At 42.1% G+C, this 20,556-nt stretch overlaps 1 protein-coding gene across 3 annotated transcripts in view; it reads right to left on the reverse strand.

The window, feature by feature from the left end:
* The window catches only part of BLNK (B cell linker), a 104,737-nt gene extending 88,182 nt beyond the window's left edge, over positions 1 to 16,555 (reverse strand). Inside the window, exons 1-3 of one of the 3 annotated variants that reach the window (XM_083505978.1) lie at positions 16,509 to 16,555; positions 15,845 to 15,926; positions 6,327 to 6,389 (exon numbers count right to left, since the gene is read on the reverse strand). In XM_083505978.1, the coding sequence (XP_083362104.1) occupies positions 6,327 to 6,389; positions 15,845 to 15,847 (66 nt within the window). In that variant the 5' untranslated portion in view covers positions 15,848 to 15,926; positions 16,509 to 16,555. Of the gene's footprint in view, positions 1 to 6,326; positions 6,390 to 13,772; positions 13,955 to 15,844; positions 15,927 to 16,508 lie in introns of those variants that run through there. The other 2 variants (XM_083505976.1, XM_083505977.1) reach the window with 2 other exon arrangements.
* Positions 16,556 to 20,556: the final 4,001 nt, after the last annotated feature.

Genomic DNA, 20,556 nt, shown 5'->3' on the forward strand with positions numbered 1-20,556 from the left:
ATAGTTACTCTGGCAGTGCAACACTCCCCAGCCGTAAGGGATGTGGGAAGTCGAGGGAGCCAGGAAATATAAAGCTAGCCAAGGAGGTTAAGAAAGAACTACAGATTAAAAGAACTGTTACAGGAATAAACAACTCATTGTCTAAAGAGATTCTCCAAGGTTCTAGCACAGCTGTGTATATGCAGGGATGATGCAAATACTGAGCATGGGGGTTTCCTCCATTTTGTATTTTCTATGTTTGAACTAGAAATGGAGACAAAAATGCTTATTTCCTCCACTATTTATTCCATTTTAAAATAACCAATATTAGGCAGAGCAAGTGAGATCTATCAGCCAACCACAACTTCCTCCTAAATATTCCATTCCCACCCAATAGTCAGTAATTTGAGGCCCCACTTTCAATACTGCTTATGTCTGCAAAAGGTAGGGAACAGTGATATTGCTCTGTTTCTGATCACAGCATGTCTTGAAACGCCGACTAAAATCCTGTAACATTATATCCAAAATTTTCCACCCAGGCTGTGTTTTTTTGTCCCATTCTATGGTTCAAGAAGACCATAGAGTGGGACAAAGAGGATACAGTGATGTGGTATCATTAGGGAAGCATCACAGAACAATCAGTAAACCAGAAAGATGTGTGCACAGCACAGTATGAATCCACTATTAATGCACAATTATTGTATCTGGCATGTTGTGTATACCCAAACACCACCAGTCTGAAGGGGGTCCTCCAGTCCATAGCCACTCACAGACCCTCCGAGTGTCCCTATTTTCCAGGGACATCCCTGATTTAGAGAAGCCATCTCAGTTTCTGATTTGATCCCAGAATGTCCCGCTTTCCCTTAGGCTGTCCCTATTTCCATTGGAGAAATGTTAGAGGGTATGGAGTTTTCCAGCCCCAAGCCAACTGAAGGCAATCCTGTATAGGGAAGGTTCTTTTTAAAAATGTTTAATGTTTCATTACCTTTTTATATACGTTGGAGCTGCCCAGTGTGCTTGGGCAACCCGATAAGATGTGTGGGGTACAAATAGTAAAATTATCATTAAGGAATAGACATTCCTATTTTCATTGGAGAAATGTTGGAGCGTATGCACCCAGCATGCTCAGGCCTCATTGATCCGTTTTGCCACCCTCAGATTTGCCCCCCCCCCTGCAAACCTAGTTATTTGCCTAAGCTTGCCATGGGCATAGCCAGGATTTTTTTTGGGAGGGGCAGGTCTTTTTTAGGGAGAGCAGGCCTTTTATCGGGGGGGGGGGGGTAGAACTGATGTGATTGGTCAGTTAAGTATTTCTATTGTTGTACTTGATCTAGGGAGGGCAGCTGCCCCCCTTCCCCCCTTTGGCTATGGCCATGAAGCTTCCTGATACCTCCCTCTTTTGCATAGATTGTACTGTTCTGGCTACATAATCACACTTGGAGAAAGAGTTCATTACTAGTACAGTGCTACCTCAGGTTACAGACCCTTCAGGATACAGACTCCGCTAACCCAGAAATAGTACCTCGGGTTAAGAACTTTGCTTCAGGATGAGAACAGAAATTGTGCGGCGGCAGCGGGAGGCCCCATTAGCTAAAGTGGTACCTCAGGTTAAGAACAGTTTCAGGTTAAGAACAGACCTCCAGAACGAAATAAGTTCTTAACCCGAGGTACCACTGTATATAAGTTTTTGAACACTGGTTATGAAATAAGTTTGTCTCTCGTTCTTTCTACTTTGCCGACTTGAATCTAGTTGCCCTTTGGAATGACTCTGGGTTCAATTCCATTCAACCTAAGAGCATCCTCTAGTTTTGGGTTCAAAATGGAAAGGGAGCTTGGTGGTCTTGTGAGATCAGCCGCAGCCTGAAAATGAAGGGCTTCCGTATGTTCTCCAAGGCAGTTGCAGAATAGCTAGTGATCTTAAGGAAGGCTATAAAGAAGCGAAGATGGGAAGCATGAGACAACTTTAAACCATTGGAATGAAAATGGGATTAATACAAGGGCTCTGTTTTTACAAGATAATTTTAGGATTGTCACTATAATACTGGTGCTGGGAACTCCTGTCATAAGGCTATGTATTGTAAAGCAGTACAGTTAGGTGAATGGAGTATTTTTATACTGCCAGTTATAAGGAAATAATATCATACACAGCTATGGCATATCACTTGAGGTCTTTTAATTACAGCTAAGGAATGGTGATGACTATAGTAGGCATCCCCTCTTTTTTTAACACCAATGACAATAGTACTGGCTCTGAATTTCATGGATATAATATTGCCTGGGACCACAGACATTACCCACCACCCATACCCAGAAGCTTTTCAGAATCCCAGTGTAGGGGCATGCAGACTAAAAGCCTGGAAACAGAAAGTGGGGAGCTAGTAGTAGCAGCACAGGGTTCGAGCATCAGCTGAGGACCCTACCTCCTTTAGAACCCTGTCTATGAATACCAGCATTCACTTGAATGATCTATGATCACTGAGCTTCAATGTGGGAAGATAAAACACCAGAGCAACATTCAGACATAAAAAAGCATTCATAATAGTGTCACCCTCCAAACACCTCTCTTGAATCCATGTCCAGCCCAGTGTTTTGCTCCCTGAGCAAATGACAAGATGGCATCCTCTCTCAATTCCACATACAGAAGCCGGTTGGATTGACAGCTGAAACCCCTTTCAATGCTAGAAACAGGACAGCATCCTCCTCCTCTGCATCTTCTAAGGATAGCAATTCAGATTTTAGGGGGTGCAAGTTAGCTCATGCACATCACATGCAGCTCAGTCCTCTAAGACCTTACCATCGTTTGTTGTTGGGTCACCTTTCAAAGAGAACCAGAAGCTGGAGATGGACTGGGTTCAGCCCTGTGCCCAGATCAAGCAAGGGAACAGTAGGGTGAAAAGAAGTCAAGTTTAAAATTGCCTGGGATGTGTGATACCTGCTGCCATGAGCCAGGAAGCAGCTTCCCAGAGAGAGGAAATCATCTGGTACAGGGTTGGTGCTGTTTCCCATGTTTTGATTTTGCTGAACTGTTATTAACTGTTTTGATGAATTTATTGTTGTTTGCTTTATTTATATGTTTCTGTGTTTAATATTATGGTGTTTACAATGTTTCCCCCCTCCTAATGCTATTGTGGTTACTGTGAGCCGCTTTGAGCTCAATATTTGTTGTTGGAAAAGCAGAATGCAAATATTAAATAAAACCAACCTCCCTTCCCTTTTCGTGTCTGCTTCCTGAGTCAGCCACCTCACTCAGCCTCACAGCTGGCCTGGCCCTGCTTGAATCTAGATCGGAACCCGTGGTCCTCCAGATGTTGTTGGACTACAATTCCCATTATCCTTGACTAGATTTTTGGTTCTGCAAGCTGGGGCTGATGGGTGTTGGCATCCAGCAACATCTGGAGGACCACACGTTGCCTGTACCTGATCTAGATGTTGAGCCTGCAGGCTAGCACCAATTAACAACTGTCAGAGGCAACCTGCAGCAAATCCATCACTGTTTAACAGGAAGGAAAATTATCAGTTTGTCTCGCTCCCCTGCTTAAATGGCAGTTTCTATTGCTTCTCTTCACACAGACACACTGAGGTTACATCATCCTTAGCTGTGGGGGTGAGGCAATGTCTGCTTTTGCGCCATTTGGAAGACTTAAGAGCAATTGTCTAATGATTACCCTTTTGGCTACCAACAAGCCAGCAGTCTTAAGATGCCATGAGTTTGTCACTGCAACACAGAACTACTACAAAAGCAGTTGGGCTATAATAGGCCCAAGGCGGCTGAGAAATGCGCAAAAGAGGCATACTCTGGATGAATCTGAGTGCCAGTTTTATTACTAAATTTTGTGCTTGTTGTTTTAATTCTGGACCAATTAACTGAAGATGCTTTGGCCTGCTTTATGGCACCATTGGATATTTGCATGGCGTTAATTGCCAGGTTTTAGCGCTCTATCCAACTGAATCGCTCAGACTCATTTTCAATTAACGTGCAGTGTTTGACATATGATCTGAAACTAAACCACCCCCTAGCAATAGTTTTATATGTTTGTTCTGTTACTATCTTCCCTCAGTAATGAATGTTCAGTGCTCTGAGAAAAATGAAGCCAATTGCGTCTTCTCAACTTGGCATTTAAAACCCTTTGAATTGAATCAACTGTCTCCTAATTTGGAAAAATGCCTTGCAAAGCAGGACTGTGTCTAATCTAGAAAGGGAGGAGGGAGAAAAAAAATGCCATTGAAGATATTCTGCCCTCATGATTTTAATCACAGTGAAATACATACATGTCCAAAAGTTTACTTTGCTTAATGGATTTGATTGCATTATTTTAGGGCTGCCATATGTCTGGATTTTCCCAGACATTACCGGGATTCCAAAGATGGAATTGATGTCCCTGTGGAATTTCCGAAAGGGGGCGCTTTGTCCTGGATCTTAGGCAAGTCAATTGAAAAAAAGCTTGACAATTTTGGGGACTCTTGGTTTTTACTTTCTGAAAGATGGCAACCCTACATTATTTGGAATCTTAATATTTAATATCATTTAATATGTGTGCAAGGAATGAACAATAGAAGGTAAAAGAAGGTACAGATTTGGGTGAGTAGTAGGACCAGTGTGATGGACGTTTATGTGTGGAAATATATGTAGAAAATAAAGGACACATGCCATAGTTCAGTAATAGCCTGTGGATTACTTTTGAAAACTCATTTGGTACAAGGAAGGTCCTATTGTCTGGAAGCTTTAAACCAGTCTTGTTTTTGCCAGTGTTTCAGGGAGAGCAAGCTGCTATTAGACTTGGGGTGTGGGCACCAATCGCACAGGGAGAAAGCAGTTAGTGTAGTAGGGTGAGGAAACACAGCTCTGGGCCTTTTTTCAGAGCAGGAGTGATGTCATCACCCGCCCTGGGTGTCTTCGCTGAGGGGGTGACATTTGGCGCACCACCTGCCATGACTCCCAAGCCTACCCCGAGCCATCAGGGGAAGGGGGGAGCTGCGCCACTTTGCCAGCAGAATCCCCCCCTTCCCCCTTTGTTTTGACAGCTTGGGGGAGGCTTGGGAGTTGTGGGCAGGTGGCACGCCAAATCGGCGGCTTGCTTCGCCCCCGTGGGTGGCTCGCTCCGCCCCCGGCTGTGGGGTGCACGTGCCACTCTGGGCACCCAAGCGGCTATCCCATGCCTGGGAGGGCACCCTCTGTGCCCCCCCTTGGGAGCAAGCCCGCCCCCCCCGGGCAGTGTGGGCATATGCTCTGCTGCTGTGTCAGGGTAATTTGATGGTCCCTCCTTGCTCAGGCAAATGAATGAGGTGATAACAAGACTTTCAAGTTCTGCAATTGTTAGTGACATATTAGCATTAATGAAGTTGCATTCTCTGACTGTTGGATTAGGGAGCCACCTAAACTTAGTATAGCTCTTCTATTTATTTTACATGCTCCCTGTACACAGGGGGAGAGTGTCGCAGGGCACAAGACTATTAATGTTTTCACACCTTTATCCTACTGAACATAGCACATAAAGCGTACTTTTGTTTCCTGATCTGCAGGCTGTTCCCCAACTTTAGAACACATTCTCTACGGTCATGAGGGCTAAAATCACACACTTCTAAAAACAAAACCCTCCAGGGAGTCATATTCTGCACAAATTTCAAGACCGTCAACTGGCAGAGTGCATACAGCCATAAAATGCTAGTTTCTCTTCATGATTCCTGTATGATTAAATTTCATACAGTCTTCCTTCAAGAAGCAGGCTCTGTATATAAAATTAAAATTAGACACAGACTTACAGTCTAAATAAAGCAAGACTCCTAACAGAAGGGGAGGTCAGTGAAGGAGAAAGTCAGGGAAAGCTTTTTCCAAATATTTTAATTTTAATTTGTGCCTGTATTTCTTTTTCTTTTTCTTTTTAGTTTAAATGAATAGTTCTAGATTTGTGAGCAGCCTAACTTGCACATAACTAATCACTCAGCATTGGCAAAATGCCATCAGAAGAATAAATTTACCACGGATTTGATGTTACATTGTCAACGGTGTTGAGCAGTATTAAATTGTGATGAAAAGTGGAAGAGCCCATGAAAGTTCCTCCAGATCTTTTGTCACGTGACATTTCGTCACTTCTTGCAACACAATTGGAAATGAACTCTAAATATATATTGCTTGGCTTATATGTTTAAGGTAAGGTTCACTTTTCTTTGTGTTCATTTTATATTGGTATTTTTCTGTTGCCTTCATGCATCTGAGGCTGAATACTGGTGTTACTCTTATCAGTGTTATGCAGTGTGAGGGCACGATCTTTGCTGCTCGTATACCTTCACTAAAAGGGAGGCCATCTTTCTGTTAACAATTTCTAAGAGAAATTATGAAAAATGCTTACCAAAAACCGAGCTCCGTCTATCTTTAATTTTTCCACTATCCGGGCGCAGTCATGCATCCCACACTGAAAAGGGAGAGGGAGGGAAAGGTGATATTAGAACTGGTGATATGTACATTACATAAACCTTTTAGATGGCTTTCAGGCTGACATAGTGCCTTGAAGAATGTTCGTTTTAAGTACAGTTTCTATTTATTCTCACAACCACCTTGTGAGGTACCGTAAGTTAAGTGAACAGGTGGTGACTGTCATCCAGTAAACTTCATGACTGGCTGGAGATTTGAACCTGGGTCTCTACATCCCATTCTGATACTCTGATCCCTGTAACACACTAAGCCCCTGGGGCATAATCTCCCTAGTATCACGATGACCAAAAGTTTTTAGGCATGTGAGCCACAGAAAAGGAGACATAAGCCCTCCTACTGGCATCCAGTTGTGTCTCAAATTGCTGTTGCTTATGCCACACGTGTGACCTGTGTTGTAAAATAGCCAGCGACATGACCTATTAATAGGCAATTTGGGTAGGATAAGTTTTGTACTAAGTATTTCAGGAGAAAGTTCTCCACAGTTCCTTTTTTAGAAGATTGCTGGGTCACTTCCTTTGGAGTTGTTGTTTTTTAATTTTACACAACACTATTTTGAAAACGTCATATTTTCTTGACCTGGACCCTGTACCATGGACAGATGTGTTGTATGTCTAGATTTAAAGAGGAAGTTAGCAGGAGTGGAATTTTTTTTTTTTTTTGCGGTGCAGACATCCATTGTAGAAATGCAAGGTCAGGGAAAAACAGTACAATAAAATGTGACTTCTAAAAGATCGTGAATTTATAGAAGGAAATAGAAGTGAAAAGCAAAGACATTCAGGATTGCCCTGTTTAATGACATAAATACCTCAGTATTATATACCCCCTTTTTGCTAAATGAGAATATTTTGAGAAAAAGGCTTTGTGAGTGCAGAGTTCTTGCTTCACTTCCACATCCGCATAACCTCTTACCAGGTAGTAAGTGTTGCTAAATGTGTCAAGGGTTGCAGCTATTCTCTAATTAGCACCATCAGAGCCACTGTGAGATCACACATTCTACAAATGGTGAAAATGACAAGGGTGTGATCAGTTTAATAATACCGTCCCCCTGCTTGCTTCAGAAGCCAGGACAGGACAAGCTACTGAAGAGAACAAGGCTGCAATATGAGGAGAAGGAAGAAAATAAATATTTATCCTGAGTGAGGAAGGGGAGCCTACAGTTACGAGTAAACGTAAAAGGTAACGGTAAAGGACCCCTGGATAGTTCAGTCAAAGGCGACTATGGGGTTGCGCCGTTCATCTCGCTTTTAGGCCAAGGGAGCCGGCGTTTGTCCATAGGCAGCTTTCCGGTTCATGGGACACCGTGATGAATGCCAGAGCACATGGAAATGCCATTTACCTTCCCGCCACAGCGGTACCCATTTATCTACTTGCACTGATATGCTTTCGAATTGCTAGGTTGGCAGGAGCTGGACAGAGCAATGGGAGCTCACCCCGTCAGACGGATTTGAACCACCAACTTTCCGATCAGCAAGCCCAAGAGACTCAGTGGTTTAGACCACAGCACCACCTGTGCCCCACATACAATTACCAGCAGAGCTTTTTTTCTAAAAAAATGTTTAGGGGTACTCTCAGTTTGACTCAAGAAAATCACCATTTTACATAGAATCATAGAATCATAGAATCATAGAGTTGGAAGAGACCACAAGGGCCATCGAGTCCAACCCCCTGCCAAGCAGGAAACACCATCAGAGCACTCCTGACATATGGTTGTCAAGCCTTACAATTCAGATCGGGAAAAATAAATACAGTAAATGGACAAAAGTACAAAGATTCACAAAATGTTTAGGGGTATGTATACCCCTGTGTCCCTCCCCAGAAAAAAACACTAGTTACCAGTATGGTTGTACACACATACACAAGAATATTGTTTTCAGCTGTTATTCCTCTGCTGCCTTGCCTCTGCTGCAGATGAATCTTAGAATCATAGAATCATAGAGTTGGAAGAGACCACAAGGGCCATCGAGTCCAACCCCCTGCCAAGCAGGAAACACCATCAGAGCACTCCTGACATATGGTTGTCATAGAATCATAGAATCATAGAATCATAGAATCATAGAGTTGGAAGAGACCACAAGGGCCATCAAGTCCAACCCCCTGCCAAGCAGGAAACACCATCAGAGCACTCCTGACATATGGTTAGGAGGAACGTGTAGCTACGCTCCAAAGAATTAGAGAGCTGGAGCTCTTCTTGGAAGCAACAGAGCACACCGTCTCCACCAGAGAGGAGACAGGGGACTCCCCTGAGAAGGAGGATAGTTCAGCAACACAGGAGCCAGATATATGGAGAAACGTGACTCAAAGAAGTAGGAGGCCCAGGGTTCACTCTGATTGTTTAGAAATACACAATCGCTTTGAGGTCCTCTCCCCTAGCATGGAAGACGAGGAGCAGACTCCATTTGAGGATCTCTCCCTCATTACAGTCGATCAGGTATATGAAGACGAGCAGCAAAGTCAGTCCTCAGGGAATGTGCAGGCGACCTTGGAACAGACAGCTCACAGAAGAACCCCGACCAAACCCAAGAGGAGGCGTGTAGTGGTGATAGGGGATTCCCTACTGAGGGGAACAGAAGCAGTGATCTGTGGGCCTGACAAGATGTCTCGGGAAGTGTGCTGTCTCCCCGGGGCTAAGATCCAAGATGTAACTGAACGACTGCAAAAAATCATAAAACCCACTGACGAATACCCCTTCCTCTTGGTTCATGTGGGAACCAATGACACTGCAAGCAATAGCCTCCAGAAGATCAAAAGAGACTACGAGGCTCTCGGCAGGAAATTGAAGCAACTAAATGCACAAATTGTCATCTCGTCTGTCCTCCCAGTTGAACGACGTGGCCCAGGGAGAGAGGGGAAAATAGTGGAAGTGAACAGCTGGCTTCGCAAATGGTGTAAACAGGAACGGTTTGGATTCTTAGATCACGGACTGCAGTTTCTTGAAGATGGTCTTCTGGCAAGTGATGGGCTGCACCTCACAACGGTTGGGAGAAATGTTTTTGCCAAAAATCTCAGAAACCTCATCAGGAGGGCTTTAAACTGACTAATGTGGGGGAGGGAGACAGTGCTCCTGAAGGTAGGAGTCTATCAATTCATGAAGATGATCATCCAAATGTCATAGACCAAATGGAGCAAACAGCACGCGGACCTAGTGGAGGGAGGAAAAAATCCTTAAATAAGAGACACGGGGGAATGATTAATGGACTTCAATGTCTGTACACTAATGCGCAAAGCATGGGAAATAAACAAGATGAGCTTGAGCTCTTGGTACAGCAAACTAAATATGACATAATAGGCATCACTGAAACCTGGTGGGATAAGTCCCACGATTGGAATGTAATAATGGGGGGATACAATCTATTTCAGAGAAACAGACCAGACAAGAAAGGAGGAGGAGTGGCGTTATATGTCAGGGATGTGTATACCTGTGAAGAGATCCAAGATTTAGAACCTCAAAGCCAAAGTGAGAGCATTTGGGTCAAAATTAAGGGAGAGAAGAATAACAGAGACCTCATTGTGGGAGTTTACTATAGATCCCCAAGCCAAACGGAGGACATAGATGCTGCCTTCCTGGAACAGATGGCCAAGCATGCAAAAGGAAGGGAGATAGTAGTAATGGGGGACTTCAATTACCCGGATATTTGTTGGACGTCAAACTCAGCCAAGAGCATAAGGTCAAACAGATTCCTCACTGGCCTTGCAGACAACTTCATTGTCCAGAAAGTGGGAGAAGCAACAAGAGGAACAGCCATTTTAGATCTGGTCCTAACCAATGTTGATGACCTGGTTAGTGGGGTAGATGTGGAAGGATCATTAGGCGCGAGTGATCATGCTCTCCTGAAGTTTACTATACAGCGGAAAGGAGCAGCCAAGCATACTAGGACTCAATTTCTTGACTTTAAGAAAGCCGACTTCATAAAACTTAGGGAAGTGCTGGGTGAGATCCCATGGACAGCAATACTAAAAGGAAAGGGAGTTCATGATGGCTGGGAGTTTGTTAAGAGGGAGATAGTAAAAGCACAACGTCAGGCAATACCAATGAGACGAAAACATGGAAGGTGCCTAAAGAAACCAGGGTGGCTATCTAAAGAACTTTTAACTGAATTAAGATTAAAAAAGGATGTGTACAAAAAATGGAAAAGGGGGGAAACCACCAAAGAGGAATTCAAACAAATAGCCAGCACGTGTAGACACAAAGTCAGAAAAGCTAAAGCACAGAATGAACTCAGGCTTGCTAGAGAGGTTAAAAGCAACAAAAAAGGCTTTTATGGGTATGTTCGTAGCAAAAGGAAGAACAAAGAAACAGTGGGGTCACTCAGAGGAGAAGATGGTGAAATGCAAACAGGGGACACAGAAAGGGCTGAACTCCTCAATGCCTTCTTTGCCTCAGTCTTCTCCGATAAAGAAAACAATGCCCGACCTGAAGAATTTGGAGCAAATGATTCAGCAAAGGAAACACAGCCCAGAATAACTAAGGAGATAGTACAAGAATATTTGGCTAGATTAGATGTATTCAAGTCTCCAGGGCCAGATGAACTGCATCCAAGAGTATTAAAAGAACTGGCAGATGTGATCTCAGAACCACTGGCAGTCATCTTTGAGAATTCCTGGAGAACAGGCGAAGTCCCGGCAGACTGGAGGAGGGCAAATGTTGTCCCTATTTTCAAAAAGGGGAAAAGAGAGGACCCAAATAATTACCGCCCAGTCAGTCTGACATCAATAGCAGGGAAGATTCTGGAACAGATCATTAAGCAAACAGTCTGTGAGCACCTAGAAAGGAATGCTGTGATCACCAATAGTCAGCATGGATTTCTGAAAAATAAGTCATGTCAGACTAACCTGATCTCGTTTTTTGACAGAATTACAAGCCTGGTAGATGAAGGGAACACAGTGGATGTAGCCTACCTTGATTTCAGCAAGGCATTTGACAAGGTGCCCCATGATATTCTTGTAAAGAAGCTGGTAAAATGCGGTCTTGACTATGCTACCACTCAGTGGATTTGTAACTGGCTGACTGACCGAACCCAAAGGGTGCTCATCAATGGTTCCTCTTCATCCTGGAGAAGAGTGACTAGTGGGGTGCCACAGGGTTCTGTCTTGGGCCCGGTCTTATTCAACATCTTTATCAACGACTTGGATGATGGACTCAAGGGCATCCTGATCAAATTTGCAGATGACACCAAACTGGGAGGGGTGGCTAACACCCCAGAGGACAGGATCACACTTCAAAACGACCTTGACAGATTAGAGAACTGGGCCAAAACAAACAAGATGAATTTTAACAGGGAGAAATGTAAAGTATTGCACTTGGGCAAAAAAAATGAGAGGCACAAATACAAGATGGGTGACACCTGGCTTGAGAGCAGTACATGTGAAAAGGATCTAGGAGTCTTGGTTGACCACAAACTTGACATGAGCCAACAGTGTGACGCGGCAGCTAAAAAAGCCAATGCAATTCTGGGCTGCATCAATAGGAGTATAGCATCTAGATCAAGGGAAGTAATAGTGCCACTGTATTCTGCTCTGGTCAGACCACACCTGGAGTACTGTGTCCAGTTCTGGGCACCACAATTCAAGAAGGACACTGACAAACTGGAACGTGTCCAGAGGAGGGCAACCAAAATGGTAAAAGGCCTGGAAACGATGCCTTATGAGGAACGGCTAAGGGAGCTGGGCATGTTTAGCCTGGAGAAGAGGAGGTTAAGGGGTGATATGATAGCCATGTTCAAATATATAAAAGGATGTCACATAGAGGAGGGGGAAAGGTTGTTTTCTGCTGCTCCAGAGAAGCGGACACGGAGCAATGGATCCAAACTACAAGAAAGAAGATTCCACCTAAACATTAGGAAGAACTTCCTGACAGTAAGAGCTGTTCGACAGTGGAATTTGCTGCCAAGGAGTGTAGTGGAGTCTCCTACTTTGGAGGTCTGGAGGAACGTGTAGCTACGCTCCAAGCCTTACAATTCAGATTCCTGCCAAGCAGGAAACACCATCAGAGCACTCCTGACATATGGTTGTCAAGCCTCTGCTTAAAGACCTCCAAAGAAGGAGACTCCACCACATTCCTTGGCAGCAAATTCCACTGTCGAACAGCTCTTACTGTTAGGAAGTTCTTCCTAATGTTTAGGTGGAATCTTCTTTCTTGTAGTTTGGATCCATTGCTCCGTGTCCGCTTCTCTGGAGCAGCAGAAAACAACCTTTCTCCCTCCTCTATATGACATCCTTTTATATATTTGAACATGGCTATCATATCACCCCTTAACCTCCTCTTCTCCAGGCTAAACATGCCCAGCTCCCTTAGCCGTTCCTCATAAGGCATCGTTTCCAGGCCTTTGACAATTTTGGTTGCCCTCCTCTGGACACGTTCCAGTTTGTCAGTGTCCTTCTTGAACTGTGGTGCCCAAGCTTTCCTTAGGGCTTGTCCACAATTGAGGAATATTCAGCTGTTAACCCCCACCCTTCCCTTAAAACTAGACTGGAGTAGTCCTCCAGTAGATTCTCCAAGTACAGTAGATTCTCCAAGAGCTGGCACAGGGATGGGCAAAACTAACAATTTCAGTTTCTCTCTCTTATCAATCTTAAGATCAGTTTTCAACACTGTATAGTACAAGGTTCGGCATGGTACATAATGTTTTATTATGTTTTAATATATGTTGAAAGCTGCCCAGAGTGGCTGGGGCAACTCAGTTAGATGGGCAGGGTACAAATTTATTTATTTATTTATTTATTTATTTAATTCCATGCCAGTGTGCTTTTTTTTAAAAAAAAATCTTCATAAAATCAATCATTTTAGTGCAAATTTTTCCAAATGTAATCATCTATGTACATATTTTTGCCTAACATAAACTTGTATTGCAAAGCAATTTTCCCTAATATAACTTACAGCCTATTGAGCCCCTTGAAGCTGTCAGCTGACTTGTTGGGTGTCACATGGCTGCCATAGCTGAGGGGGAGGGATGATCCCCTTCAAGAATTCTTGAACCCTTCATCTTGCATGGCCAGGCAGGTCCTTGTGTTGGGGGTAAGAGGAGAGGGTGCAGGCAGTTTTGAAGTCAAGAATATGAGTCTCCTCATGGCTGCATGTAGAGGAGGATCTTGAAGTTGAAATGTTACATATGTTACCTGTTCTGCACCCAGATTCATATTCCTAATGGCAATCTGACAACTATACATGTTGTGATAACATTCAGTATAACAGAAATATTCCCTTTCTTGGTGCTTTAGGCTAAGAACTTCAGAGGCATATCGCCTCTAAGAGCTTGCCACCAATGTCTTCAAAAAGAATGGAGTAATCTTACATCAACTCTTTAACCATGCCTGCCTCTTAATCTTTGTACAGTCAATTGTCTAGAATATCATATCAGTCCAGTACCTGTCTCAGGAGATCTGCCACTTGAATAGCAGTCCAAGTCTCACATTCTTCTCGGAAGGGTAGTTTTGTGGCCATGCTGGGTCACACAACAAGGGCAAACTGACCTGCTTCTTCTGGTAAAGCAGAAACTGTTTGCTTTACTAAACATTGCTGAGAGATTCTGGAAGTTATTAGAGGAAGTGTCCTTTGCAACTTCCCCCCCCTCCCTGTGGTCGTCATTGCTTAAAGCTACACGTCCCTTTACAGTGGCTGCACAGTTGTTAGTGTGATCATTTCACATTTCATTCAGTGACAGTCATTCTGCTCATAAGCTGCGATGAACATGACAAGGAGGCAAAGATGTCTCACCACTAAACACAAAGCAAAGATCAAAAGCATATCCACCATCAACAGCAAGTTTAGATAATGGTGTATTGCCAATGTGACGTTTACTGGAGTAAATGTACTGGTGGTATTAACTTTTGTATGTAGGAAATCTTTTATCTTGATTTCTTCAGTGTTACTGTTTATCAAATCACATCTTAAAATACATATTGCTGGAAGCCCTGATTTCTGCCATTCTGTTTCATGTAAGTGTATGTATGAATATGTTATAGCGAATGTTTGCAACCCCAGATAAATTTGTGAATGTCCAGAAATTCAGAGATATGCCAGTAAATGACAACAACCTATCCCTATTAAAATTTATTGTCAACATTCACTGCTGCATGGAAAAAAGAAGAGAGAAACAGATGTATTTTTAGAATCCACAAATTAATTCGGGATTTTCAGCACTCACATTCTTCTGTGTTCTTCAACTTAGCTCCAGGTGGCATCCTTTGGGGGCACTGAGATTGGCATCTCCTGGGAACAGAGCCTTTTAAGTTGTTGCTCTTACATTACTTTCCTTGAAAAGAAGCCCATTTATGGTTTCCTCTAGTTTCCTTTTGGAGATGACTTAAAGTATGTTCATTCTGTCTGGCATTTGGGGACTAACTCGAGGTGTTTTCATTGTTGTTTCCTCGCTTTTGTTTTTGTTTCTATTATTTTTCTGTATTGTGTTTTACATGACAGTAAAGCTGTTCAAGCTACCCTGAGAACAAATGCGTTAAAACATGGAGCGGAAATGCCATAAACAAGCAAACAAAATAAGCCTCCTTAATGATATTCATGATAAAATAGATGCACAAACCTAACTGAGGACCTGTCTCCCCCCCCAAAAAAAAAGCTTCATGGCAAAATTGGCCTTGAAGAGATTGTATCCTTCAAGTCCAGTTCTTTCCTTGCAGTTCACATTGGGGCATTGCTAGGTGGAAACTGGGCTTTGAGAGCATCTCCTATGAACTTCCCATTAGCCAAGCCTACTGTGCAGAACTTTTTCTGGTCCCCACCAAACACACACACACACACACGTTAGTTTGACAACAGAATATCTTGGCACTAGGGATATATGAATCAACCTATTTCAGCCATCTCAGCTACACATTCTGTTAATTTTTTTGAATGCCACACACACAAAAATCACATGTTGAATGTATTCTTTCCACAAAATGTGCATTTTTTTGCATGCATGCATGCATGCATTTCCTCTCCAGATATCCTTTGCATGCATTTATGTACTCAACTATAACGTGAATTTGGAGAAGTACAGAAACCTGAAGAGGAAACTGCCTTCTGGTGCATTAAGTGTATATCAGGTCAGCTGGCTTAAAAATGCAGGTCAAACCAAGTCTTCAGATGTCCCTACTTGTCACCAACATATTCCTGCTTCCAAAGCAAATTCCGGCACTTAAGTCACACTGGTGATCACAGAGTTCTGCAGTTGTTGTTGTTACTATGCCCCGTGTCATTAATGTGCACTGCAGAATCAGAATTAAGCAACATAGGTCCCTTCTCCCAATGAGCTTACAGTCTAAAATAGACGGTGGAGAAAACAGAGCTGCATTTGTGTAAGCTAAATCCCACCATGTTCTTATAAATATAATTATACAGCTATAGAAGCAGCATAAATACTGCCTTTTAAAGATCAGTCAGTAGCAAGCACGTTGCATTTTTGGAAGTGGAAGAAAAAAAAAGATACAATGGAACCTTACCATTTAGAAATAAAGCTGGAGGAATGAAGTTATCACTCATTTCGACAGAAATCAGCTTGTTTCGTTCGGGAATCCTGAGTCACTGTGACATGACAAATGCAAAAGTTTCCATCAAGACTGGAGGGTGAGGATATTCTGTTCCACATCCTACTTTTCCTTTTCCTGTTTAGTATTTTCTGTGCTAATATATATTTTAAAGACTGAAGTAATTACTTTAAAGTCAGGTCTCAATCTCCCATTCCTATGTTGGAGTTTTTGTATTTAGAGGGATTGACGCAAGCATATTTCTTGTCTTTTTTAAAAAAATCCAAACTATTTAAAACTCCTCTTCCACTTAACAGGAAGCAAATTCCTAAGTCTTGTTTACATGGATTGACTACTGTAGTCGTTAAAGTAATTTCTCACTGTACCCATTAAAGCAGCAGTTAATTGGAAATTATACTGTTAACCTACTTGCTAAATTGTAGCAACTTGCTCCCATGGGTGTTTTATCAAGCATTCAACATATGAAATATGCAACATCCTTTAAAATCAATATTGGCATTACAGAAGCAGCAACTATCAATGCACTGTGGTTATTTAAAGCATAAATGCATTTTATTAACAAGCCTAATGCAGACAGATATGAAGATACTGTGTATAGAGTATTTAAAGAAGAACTTACCACATACAAGTGTTCTTAGTCATCAAACTGCTTAAAGTCCAGAGCAGTTGCTTTGTCTATTATTCCTCTGAAAGCTAACTGTTCTGTGTGTTTGGAGGATGATTGACAAGCTAGCTGTGCCCAGTGGGAGGGAAACAAGAAGCCTTTAAATTCATAAACTAGTTCAGGGAATGCATTGCATAAAATCCTGTGCAATATCCCCAGGAAGATCAATTATTATAATCCTCTTTGCAAAATTCACTGATAGCTTTCACTGGTGCCTGAATGGGTCTGGAATTTTAACATTTAAATTCCCAGTTCTGTGCTGAAAATTAATTAGTGAAATTTGCTTACATTTCTTGAAACCGCCCACTTAATTTTGCTATGTGGAACTGAGAACTGGGTGGGAGGGGGCATGAGATGCTACGTTTTGGAGTAAAATAGGTGTGTATTACTATTAAGTACACTGTGTGCCACATGCAAAAGACTGTTGGAGCGACAATGTTCCCCTAGTACTGGGACAGTGCTAGGAGCAAGAGGTGAATGGTTACAAGCTTCTGCCATATTTGCCTTGCACATGTAGTCTGCTTCCTTCACTAAAGGAGAAAAGAGAGTTACTAGACTATGTCGTGTAACAAAAGATGAAGAAGTTAAGTCGGTAATGATACAATGGGCCAGGGACTTTGGTTATAATATACAATTTGATGACTGGGAAAAATTATGGAAAGAAAATTTAAAATTTACTGCATGTACGGCGTTAAAGGAAAATGTTATGAAAATGTTTTATAGATGGTATATTACACCGGTAAAATTAGCAAAAATGTTTAAGACGTGTAATAAGTGTTGGAAATGTAAAGAAAAAGAAGGAACATTTTACCACATGTGGTGGGATTGTAAAAAAGTGAAAAGTTTCTGGGAGATGATATATAATGAACTGAAAAAGATGTTAAAATACACATTTGTAAAGAAACCAGAGGCTTTTCTATTATGGATTACAGGAAAGGAGATAAGAAGAAAGGATTGTAAACTCTTCCAATATGCAGTTACAGCAGCAAGAATTTTACTGGCCCAGAAATGGAAACAAGAGGAAATACCGACGATAGAAGAATGGAGATTGAAACTGACAGATTATGCAGAATTGGACAAGTTAACTGGGAAAATCAGATATTTTAGAGACCAAAAGTTCATCGAAGACTGGGGGAAATTTGTAGAATATCTGAAAAATATATGTGATGTGCAAACAACGCTAGTGGGGTTTCAAGAAGCACTGTGAAATTTGAGATGTATTGTTAAAAGAAATAGTGGGAGGGAAGACTAATGGCAATACTAAATAGAAGAAATGCGTAAATAAGAGGCTAAGATGGATGATTGTCAGAGAAGCTGAAGGAAGTCCAAAAAGAGATAATTTGTGAAAATTGTGAAAATTTGGATAAAATTGTATACTTGTGTTGAAAATTAATAGTTTTCTGATTGAAATATATATGTTGTGTAACATTAATTTGATATAGTAGATCAGTCTTCCTCAACCTCGGCCCTCCAGATGTTTTTGGCCTACAACTCCCATGATCCCTAGCTAGCAGGACCAGTGGTCAGAGATGATGGGAATTGTAGTCTCAAAACATCTGGAGGGCCAAGGTTGAGGAAGCCTGTGGTAAATGCTTCTCAGAGGATCTGCTTGAACCAGTGATGTTTTGGGGTGAAACTGGTGTCATCATTTGCACCAAATATCTCTTTAAATTAAATGTGTTTGAAATTGTGTCCACATAATCCCCTGCCCCACCTCATAAAAAGTACTATGGGCAGTATTAATGATCATGATTAAGCTAGGTCCATTAATTTCAATGGGTCTACTCTGAGAAAAACCTAGGTGAATACCACCCTCTGTCAGCAAGAGAAAGCTTGGGCATGGCAAATGTGTGATGTGGAGGGTGCTTTCAAACTTGTTGTTGTTGTTTAGTCATTTAGTCGTGTCCAGCTCTTCGTGACCCCATGGACCAGAGCACACCAGGCACTCCTGTCTTCCACTGCCTCCCGCAGTTTGGTCAAACTCATGCTGGTAGCTTCGAGAACACTATCCAACCATCTCGTCCTCTGTCGTCCCCTTCTCCTTGTGCCCTCCATCTTTCCCAACATCAGGGTCTTTTCCAGGGAGTCTTCTCTTCTCATGAGGTGGCCAAAGTATTGGAGCCTCAGCTTCAGGATCTGTCCTTCCAGTGAGCACTCAGGGCTGATTTCCTTAAGAATGGAGAGGTTGGATCTTCTTGCAGTCCATGGGACTCTCAAGAGTCTCCTCCAGCACCTTAATTCAAAAGCATCAATTCTTCGGCGATCAGCCTTCTTTATGGTCCAGCTCTCACTTCCATACATCACTACTGGGAAAACCATAGCGTTCACTATACGGACCTTTGTTGGCAAGGTCCCCATGGACAAAGACAACAGGCTTTCAAACTAGGGATGGGCAAATCTGTTGATTTTGATTTTCCTCAGTGTCTTGGTTTTTCAGTCTTAAGTTCAGTTATCCACATTAGGGATGGACTCCATTTTTTGCAATCGTCGAGCTTTCATTCAAACGGAGACAGATTTGCTTGATTACGAATGTCAACTGCAGTTGCCGAGTTAATGCTTTTCTCCAAAGGATTTTTTCAGTATTTAGAGGAACCTATTCCTGTGATCAGTGCAGAAAAAAGGGCTGCTTTATGGTGAATGCAGCAACCAATTTCTGTGTCAAAACTATTTTTCTCCTTTGAAGAGGATTCCTATATACTCTGCTTATGGCAGCCATTAGCATTCTTTATCTTCCCTTCCTCCTCTTTGCTATCTTTCAAATCCTGTTTGCTAGCTAGCTAGCCAGCCATGTATGTCATTGGTGGTAGTGGGAGATGGTAGGAAAACTGAAATGGGGCTTCACGTCTCAGAGCTTAATCAAGAAAAGAGGTCATTCTGAGTTACGCAAGTTCTATTCAGTGTTCTCATCTCTCATCCTCACTTCGTCATGTTTTTCATTTAGTTCTTATGAAGAAAACAACCCAGCCACTTTTTCACCACTGAGGAGAAGGATAGACAGTTTTTGTTTTCATTTGAAATGTGAATGTTACTGGACTTTTTTATTAACAATGCTTTTTTATATTGAGCAAGTAGTTCTTTATAAAAATGAGAGACACAGAATGCATATACAGTACACCATACCCTGCCTTGGCCACGGGTGGACAGATCTTTAAAAAAACATTTTTGTGTGCAAGACAAAAGATCAAAATCTTTTTGCCAGTCAAAATATCAAAATCCTGCTTTTACAAGAGACCAAGCTCCTATAAGTAAAATGAGTGGTTTCAGGAGCAGGCTTAAAGCTTGCTTTAAAGCACAGTCCTAAGCATGGCTACTCAGTCAGTCCTATTCCATTCAATGGGGCTTGCTCCCAGGCAAAAATGGTTAGAACTTCAGCCTTAGTATATTGGCTGAGAAAGAGCGAGAACATCACCCATTCCAAAACCTAGGCAGACTACATAAATGAGGATCCATGATTGAGGAATGAGGATAAATCAAATTGACAAAAAAGAGGAAAGGCATAATTGTTACTTTGAACTATCAAATGACCACAAGAATGAAATGTCCTTTCAAGCTGAGTGAGATAACCAGCCTTTCCTGAAAGAGGAAACAAACTGCAGGAAGGTGTGATTATTGAGGTTTAAGGTGAAGAAAAAACTTCGTTTTGCTGAGAAAAAAGTTGGGGAAGACTGCAGGGGCACAATAACACCTGTGGAAATGACAGCCAAAGATTCACATTTGCAGACCTTCAGCTGTGCAATCAATTGTTTTTGTGGCAGACAAAATACGGTCGCTCACTTGCACCAATTTCACAAAAAAACCCAACAACAATTTCGCATCAGGTTAAAAGGCATTTTGCAAACCAAATGACATCAATGAGCCATACTTGCAAAAGGTAATTCCACAAATGAAAGGATGCAAAAATTCCAGTGAGCTCAACCCCTACTCCACATTTCCACATCAGATTTTTTTTAAGTCTTCATGAAATTTCAACAGTATGTTAGTGCAATTTTCTCCTAATACACAC

The sequence above is a fragment of the Podarcis liolepis genome (assembly GCF_965112155.1).
Source record: "Podarcis liolepis genome assembly, chromosome: 5".
Lineage (NCBI taxonomy): Eukaryota > Metazoa > Chordata > Lepidosauria > Squamata > Lacertidae > Podarcis > Podarcis liolepis.